Source organism: Formica exsecta, unplaced genomic scaffold (assembly GCF_003651465.1).
Source record: "Formica exsecta isolate Colony F162 unplaced genomic scaffold, ASM365146v1 scaffold211, whole genome shotgun sequence".
NCBI classification, from domain to species: domain Eukaryota; kingdom Metazoa; phylum Arthropoda; class Insecta; order Hymenoptera; family Formicidae; genus Formica; species Formica exsecta.
Window position 1 is genome coordinate 1,039,820 of NW_021849408.1, and position 8,347 is coordinate 1,048,166.

Genomic DNA, 8,347 nt, shown 5'->3' on the forward strand with positions numbered 1-8,347 from the left:
AGAATTTCAGAAAAAGTCTAGACTTCGCGAGCGAGATTCGCCGATCTCGATTGTTGTCGAATGATTCGAAAACAATCCACTGTAGGCCGTGTCCAGAGGACGTCCTGTCTTTCCGAGATTAGCAAATATACTAATAGCGCGGTTCAGAAACCGCACGCGATTGACTAATTTCTGGAATTACCTTCGTCGCCGCTGATAAAGGGCGCCTTGCGAATCTTACGTCTTTGCGATACTAAGAAGTGAATTAGATTGAAACTGTAGTTAAATCTAACGTCAGCTATTCGTATCCACTACTACCGTTCTATGAAAACAATTTCGGCCTTGTATATGCTCGAGCGGAATTTAAAAAGTCTTAGTAACGCGAATGTTTTGGAAGTCCTAGTAATGGAGAGACAGTAATAGCCGTCCTCTTTCTGCGTTTTTTGCTATCTCTTTTTCTTTTTAACGATACGATTTTTTGAATGACGATTCACTCGTGTGTCAGATCTTATTAAATCCTTGCAGCCATGTTTAAATATATTTGCATATTTGCAACCAATTATCATCTGTACTATCACATTAATATCATATCATTATATCTTCCCTGATTAGTAATACTAATATTATTAATATATTTTAATATATCAACAATAATATTCAATACTAATAATTTAATATATATTTATATTTTGATATATTATTAATTATTTTGATATATTATTAATGTATATTTCAATATATTAATAATCATTCTTCAAATTAGAGCGCGCACGCATACAGAGAATACGGCTTTTTATATAAATTCAGCACTTTGGATTAAATTAATCGTTAATATTACATTCTGTTTGTAATTTTAACGATATACAATTATCGCATAACCATATCTCATTTTAAAAATGATTTTTCCAATGGCCACATCTTTTCACTGTATAATAACAATTGATTCACGAGTAAACCGTCACTTACATCACAGATCTTGTAAATTTATGCGGAACTGGTTCGTCTTCGATTGCGCAGTTTCCAGAAGCGCCGGTCCCTCGACGTGTGATGAATAGAGATTGTATTCTGTGTCGTTCTAGACCCTCCCTTGTCCGGCATATACATCCTCAACAATCGCGCTGCCCTTTCCTCCTGCGAGCGATCCGCTGCTTTTCCGCTCAGAAAACTCAGCAGCTTCATGCTCCGTCTTTTTATCCTTAATCTATTCAGAAAGTTCGTCTCGCCGCTGCTGGATGGACTCATCGTACTATTCTGATCGTCGAAATCTTCTTCGAATCTTTTTGATCGTCTTAGTTGTTCGATCTGTCTTTTACTTCTCTGTCTTCTCTTGTCGCTCGTTTCGGCAACATCCTCCTTTTGCATCTCTTCTCGTCTCCTCTCCGCGTTCATCTTCTCGACGTTTCGAGAATTCGTTTCTTCCGCTCTTCTCGCGACAGCTTCCAATTCCCTCAGACGTTCAGCCTCCCTGGAGCTCCTGGAGCCGGGAGAATCGATCGTTTCCGGTTCGTAATTTACATTCGCGTCCACATCCGATAGTTTGCGGTGCAGATCGACGATCTTGCGGCGAAACTCTTCGTCCTCCTGGTTGAGCTTAGCGAAGACGCGGTCGCGGTCCTCCGCATTTCCGCAGACGTTCGACTTGGACGTCGTTTGAAACCGCTGTCACCACCATCCGACCTGGTGCTTGCCGCTGCCGGGCGAGTCCTCCTCTTCCGGCAGCGGCTCCAGCCGTCTCCTACCCAGGAAGCAGCGCAACGAACCTAGACTACCGCCGCCGCCAAGCAGCTGGTCCATGCTTAGCTCCGGCAACGAGCAGTCCTCGTTCTCCAATTCTTGATCGGCGTCATCTTCCGCCGACAGGTTTAGGCCGTAATTGTCCTCGCCGGTGTTCACCACTGCACCGCCGCTGCTGCAGCCGTTCGGCGGCGGCTAAGGAAGTCAGGCACAGCTCGGGCTAGTGATTCTTTGCAAAAAGAGAAACAGAAGGCAAGCCGTTCGTCATGCAGGCAAGCGTGCGAAGCTTACGTGTTATCTTGTATGTATGTTACGCTGCGTTTCCATATCATGGACGGCTATATATCGAGAATTAAAAAAGCGAATTTATCTGTCTCAAATAACAGTCGCCATATCAAGGATTATACACATTCAGCGAAAAAATGTGGGGATTAAATACGAACCATAATTTTCGGAATAATACTCTTGCAAAGATCACATTTGAATGCTAAGATTACTTGATATAATTTACGATAATATTATCATGTTATGTTTGTGCATATGTGTATATTGTGCGTTGAAACTCGTACTCTGGAAAAACTTTAAATTATAATATATAGAATATGATCGTAAATTTTACATTCAATGTGTGAAGTGCTATTTAAGTGAATTAACATTTTGAAGCTATTACGTCATTTTCAAGCAAGCTTATATAAAAATAATGACACGTATCAAGCAATCGTTATTTCTGTACGCAATATAATATAGACCGTAATAAATAATTTTTATTACGAAAGAGAACCTAATATTTACTTTAGAACTTATAAATATTTACAAATTTGACATGAGCAAAAGGCTCGACAAAAAGGCTATACAAAAAGTAGAAAAGTTATACAAAAATATCTTAAAAATAAAAAGAATTGCAATCGGATTGTGAGAGAGATCTATCCCCATAAATTATTTTATCTAAATCATTTATAATTATCTAAATTATTTATAATTATTATAAATCTTTATCTTTAAACGTGGCATTTTTGATAAATTACTATACATAATTTCATATAATAGATACTCGTATAATTCAATTTTCTATAATATATGAATTTATTTTTTTATAGAGTTAAATTCTTTAATTGCGTGACCGCTTGATACGCGATAAAATTCCTCGCAGCGTCGGAACTTGTTTCATTGTGCTTTCAAGCTTCAGCTATTTACGTTCGGATGCGAATATTCGTGTACCGTTCGTGGTCTCACAAAACATTATTACCGAATTGGCCATGAAACTCTCGTCGTCCGGTCCGCCGGAAGTCGGCGTGCCCCATATATCGTCGCCGGAAGTAGCCCCGGACGTAGTGCCCTTAGTAACGCGAATGTTTTGGAAGTCCTAGTAATGGAGAGACAGTAATAGCCGTCCTCTTTCTGCGTTTTTTGCTATCTCTTTTTCTTTTTAACGATACGATTTTTTGAATGACGATTCACTCGTGTGTCAGATCTTATTAAATCCTTGCAGCCATGTTTAAATATATTTGCATATTTGCAACCAATTATCATCTGTACTATCACATTAATATCATATCATTATATCTTCCCTGATTAGTAATACTAATATTATTAATATATTTTAATATATCAACAATAATATTCAATACTAATAATTTAATATATATTTATATTTTGATATATTATTAATTATTTTGATATATTATTAATGTATATTTCAATATATTAATAATCATTCTTCAAATTAGAGCGCGCACGCATACAGAGAATACGGCTTTTTATATAAATTCAGCACTTTGGATTAAATTAATCGTTAATATTACATTCTGTTTGTAATTTTAACGATATACAATTATCGCATAACCATATCTCATTTTAAAAATGATTTTTCCAATGGCCACATCTTTTCACTGTATAATAACAATTGATTCACGAGTAAACCGTCACTTACATCACAGATCTTGTAAATTTATGCGGAACTGGTTCGTCTTCGATTGCGCAGTTTCCAGAAGCGCCGGTCCCTCGACGTGTGATGAATAGAGATTGTATTCTGTGTCGTTCTAGACCCTCCCTTGTCCGGCATATACATCCTCAACAATCGCGCTGCCCTTTCCTCCTGCGAGCGATCCGCTGCTTTTCCGCTCAGAAAACTCAGCAGCTTCATGCTCCGTCTTTTTATCCTTAATCTATTCAGAAAGTTCGTCTCGCCGCTGCTGGATGGACTCATCGTACTATTCTGATCGTCGAAATCTTCTTCGAATCTTTTTGATCGTCTTAGTTGTTCGATCTGTCTTTTACTTCTCTGTCTTCTCTTGTCGCTCGTTTCGGCAACATCCTCCTTTTGCATCTCTTCTCGTCTCCTCTCCGCGTTCATCTTCTCGACGTTTCGAGAATTCGTTTCTTCCGCTCTTCTCGCGACAGCTTCCAATTCCCTCAGACGTTCAGCCTCCCTGGAGCTCCTGGAGCCGGGAGAATCGATCGTTTCCGGTTCGTAATTTACATTCGCGTCCACATCCGATAGTTTGCGGTGCAGATCGACGATCTTGCGGCGAAACTCTTCGTCCTCCTGGTTGAGCTTAGCGAAGACGCGGTCGCGGTCCTCCGCATTTCCGCAGACGTTCGACTTGGACGTCGTTTGAAACCGCTGTCACCACCATCCGACCTGGTGCTTGCCGCTGCCGGGCGAGTCCTCCTCTTCCGGCAGCGGCTCCAGCCGTCTCCTACCCAGGAAGCAGCGCAACGAACCTAGACTACCGCCGCCGCCAAGCAGCTGGTCCATGCTTAGCTCCGGCAACGAGCAGTCCTCGTTCTCCAATTCTTGATCGGCGTCATCTTCCGCCGACAGGTTTAGGCCGTAATTGTCCTCGCCGGTGTTCACCACTGCACCGCCGCTGCTGCAGCCGTTCGGCGGCGGCTAAGGAAGTCAGGCACAGCTCGGGCTAGTGATTCTTTGCAAAAAGAGAAACAGAAGGCAAGCCGTTCGTCATGCAGGCAAGCGTGCGAAGCTTACGTGTTATCTTGTATGTATGTTACGCTGCGTTTCCATATCATGGACGGCTATATATCGAGAATTAAAAAAGCGAATTTATCTGTCTCAAATAACAGTCGCCATATCAAGGATTATACACATTCAGCGAAAAAATGTGGGGATTAAATACGAACCATAATTTTCGGAATAATACTCTTGCAAAGATCACATTTGAATGCTAAGATTACTTGATATAATTTACGATAATATTATCATGTTATGTTTGTGCATATGTGTATATTGTGCGTTGAAACTCGTACTCTGGAAAAACTTTAAATTATAATATATAGAATATGATCGTAAATTTTACATTCAATGTGTGAAGTGCTATTTAAGTGAATTAACATTTTGAAGCTATTACGTCATTTTCAAGCAAGCTTATATAAAAATAATGACACGTATCAAGCAATCGTTATTTCTGTACGCAATATAATATAGACCGTAATAAATAATTTTTATTACGAAAGAGAACCTAATATTTACTTTAGAACTTATAAATATTTACAAATTTGACATGAGCAAAAGGCTCGACAAAAAGGCTATACAAAAAGTAGAAAAGTTATACAAAAATATCTTAAAAATAAAAAGAATTGCAATCGGATTGTGAGAGAGATCTATCCCCATAAATTATTTTATCTAAATCATTTATAATTATCTAAATTATTTATAATTATTATAAATCTTTATCTTTAAACGTGGCATTTTTGATAAATTACTATACATAATTTCATATAATAGATACTCGTATAATTCAATTTTCTATAATATATGAATTTATTTATAGAGTTAAATTCTTTAATTGCGTGACCGCTTGATACGCGATAAAATTCCTCGCAGCGTCGGAACTTGTTTCATTGTGCTTTCAAGCTTCAGCTATTTACGTTCGGATGCGAATATTCGTGTACCGTTCGTGGTCTCACAAAACATTATTACCGAATTGGCCATGAAACTCTCGTCGTCCGGTCCGCCGGAAGTCGGCGTGCCCCATATATCGTCGCCGGAAGTAGCCCCGGACGTAGTGCCTTCCTCGTCGTTAGGATCCAACGAAAATTCGGTTCGCTCCGGGGGTACTGGTGGTTGAAGAAGATAACCACCGACACCCTCGCTGAGCTGTTCCAATAAAACCATCTTACTGACGACGTAGTTGCTCGCACGGGCGGTCCACGCTCTCAAGCCGGACGGCGGCGACTCCAAGTCCCGATTGTCGTCTTCCCTCTGCTCATCCAGCTCGTCATCTTGATCCAGACTGCTCATCGTACCGAACCGCCTCAAGGCTCTGTGCAAAATAATCGTTAGGAGCGTAGAAAATCGGATTAATTAAAATTTAATTAAAAAGAGCAAGTAGATAAAGTAAAAAAATAATCACTTTTAGATTGAATAAATTATACCATAAATAATCGCAGTTTTACGAGTCTGTGATAATTTATCACATACGCCTTGATTGAATTTACTTGATCAAGTTAACAAACTTTTTAAATTATTTCCATTTTGTTTCCAATAATTAACAAATTAGCAAATCTAAAGATATTAGTTTCCAATAATTTATCGTACCTATAAGGGGGTTCTCCGTCACAATCGAGATCGTCCTCGCTGCCATCTTCGGTGTTACCATCCGCAGGCGTGTAATTGGGACTGTTACATCCCGGGCTATCGTGCAGTCCATTTCGCAATCTGTGTCTCGTGCAGAGATCGGGGGTCGGTGGAAGAACTGAAATTTTTGGGGGTAACGGGGAGAACGGATCCCTCTGTAATGGTGGAGTAGGACAACCCGATCTGTAATAAGCAATCACGATCTGATATTAGAGAGAAAGAGAGAGAGAAAGAATCACTTAACAAAATGATTTTTATATCTTACATTTTACGACTCAGAAAATTTTTTCACTCTTACTTTTATTTTATTGTGAAAAAAATGACTAGTAAATTAAAAATAAAATGTCGAATTATTTAAATTGAAAAAATATTTAAATATTAAAAATATTAAAAATTTTGAAAAAGGAGAGAAGAAAAAGAGAGACTGTGTTTTTAACATTACGCAAATTATTACCTATGGCACCTTCGGCAAATGTTGATAGAGCTCGTTGAATTCTCCTTTGAAGACACATAACTGCCATTCTTCCGCGTCATGTTATTTGATTTTACAGTACTTAGACTTGCACTCGACGCAGTACTTTGTTGTTCCGCGTCGGAATTCGCCGTCGTAATCTCTTCCGTCGCAGTGTCCTGGCTGGTCGACCTGCTGTTACTTTCTCGAGGAGCTCGGGCCGCCAATTCCTCCGCCGTCCACTCCTCCAGTGAACTCTCGTTATCCGGAGGAGGGATTTGATGCGAATTGCGCACCCACTGAGCCAGGTGATTGTTCTCTCGAGAGTTCTTCAGGATCGTATCCAGGCTTTCACCGGATTGCGACTCCTTTTCCTCTTCTTCTCGTTGTTGAGGCTCTCTCACGATCTGTCATTGATTTCAGAATTTATTAGACGTGCAATTGTGTAAATTATTATTATTTCCAATAATTATTCAAATCATATTAAAGATTAGCTTTGAATATTTAACTTCGTTCTCGAACAATTGAAGATTTTATTTTGCAATTTAATTTTACTTTTTTATCTTGTTATTCGTGTGTGCAAAAATGCATGAATATTGATTTTTTACAATCAAATTTTTTTAAATTGTCGATATTTTTCCCTTACCTGCGCAATTCCCGTGGATTCTCTGACCGCGGCAAAATTATTACCGACAATTGGACTCTCTTCCGGGCTATCCTGATCCGACAAATTCAAGCCACAGCCTGTATTCACATAGATGCTAAAATACAATGAAAATTGACGTCCGTAAATAATACTTTGTCCATCCGCGCGACTCCTCGCTTATATCTTCGTCAAAAATTTATTTTAACACCTGGTCTCCCATTCACTTACATTTGCCGTTGAAGAAGATTGTGCCAGACGGCTTTAAGCTCTGCAGTAGGCGCTCGAAAGATGAGAACGCGTCTTCGAAGTCGACTGTGCGGGCTGCAACCGCCACTGTTCACCATCTCGGCGTGGCCGTTCTCCGAGTTGCCATTCGGGTTTACGGCGACCTGTAACCGAAATTCCGTCGGTCGTTTTCGCACGGTGAAGCACGCCTCGGCGATGCTGGACAATCGTAGGGGCTCCTCGGTGACGAAAAGCACGCGGTCTCGCGAAACCCGCGCGAATACCAAAAGATCGGTCAGTAGCAGCGCCCAGGACGGCTGCAGACGCGCCCGACCTTCGACCTTAGCGAGAGCGCCGCCGAAGAGCCTAAAATAAAGATTCAATTTTTTCATAAATATTACATTTGAAAATTTTTTACGGATAAAAATAGTAATTACAGCATCAACGAAATCAAACTATTTTTAATCAAAAATTCTCGAAGACGAAATGAATAAGCAATAATGTTACGATGTTAATGTTAATTGTATATCAGAAATTATCTATTTTTATGGGGATATAAGAATCAGAGTATAGTTTATTTGTCATAGAACTTAAGAAACTTATATTAAATTAAAGTTTTATATATATATATTTATAGAGATAATAAATAATTTATGGAGATAATAAATAATTTATAGAGAGATCTCAATTCGCATAGATCGTAATTCTTTTTATT

The 8,347-nt window shown here is 39.3% G+C and overlaps 3 protein-coding genes across 3 annotated transcripts in view; 1 reads left to right on the forward strand and 2 right to left on the reverse strand.

The window, feature by feature from the left end:
• Positions 1 to 8,347, forward strand: part of LOC115235206 (short stature homeobox protein 2-like) — an 82,590-nt gene that overhangs the window by 6,617 nt on the left and 67,626 nt on the right. The window lies entirely within an intron of this gene.
• LOC115235174 lies at positions 1,622 to 3,206 on the reverse strand. Its single transcript, XM_029806781.1, has 3 exons — positions 3,201 to 3,206; positions 2,960 to 3,076; positions 1,622 to 1,908 (listed from the first exon to the last, which is right to left on the reverse strand). The coding sequence occupies exons 1-3, from the start codon at positions 3,204 to 3,206 to the stop codon at positions 1,642 to 1,644; spliced, it is 390 nt and encodes a 129-aa protein (XP_029662641.1). The 3' UTR covers positions 1,622 to 1,641.
• The window catches only part of LOC115235208, a 38,515-nt gene continuing 34,487 nt past the window's right edge, over positions 4,320 to 8,347 (reverse strand). Inside the window, exons 11-16 of the mRNA XM_029806833.1 lie at positions 7,636 to 7,998; positions 7,408 to 7,522; positions 6,765 to 7,168; positions 6,272 to 6,493; positions 5,654 to 5,996; positions 4,320 to 4,606 (exon numbers count right to left, since the gene is read on the reverse strand). Coding sequence (XP_029662693.1) covers positions 4,340 to 4,606; positions 5,654 to 5,996; positions 6,272 to 6,493; positions 6,765 to 7,168; positions 7,408 to 7,522; positions 7,636 to 7,998 — 1,714 coding nt within the window. The 3' untranslated portion in view covers positions 4,320 to 4,339. The remainder of the gene's footprint in view (positions 4,607 to 5,653; positions 5,997 to 6,271; positions 6,494 to 6,764; positions 7,169 to 7,407; positions 7,523 to 7,635; positions 7,999 to 8,347) is intronic.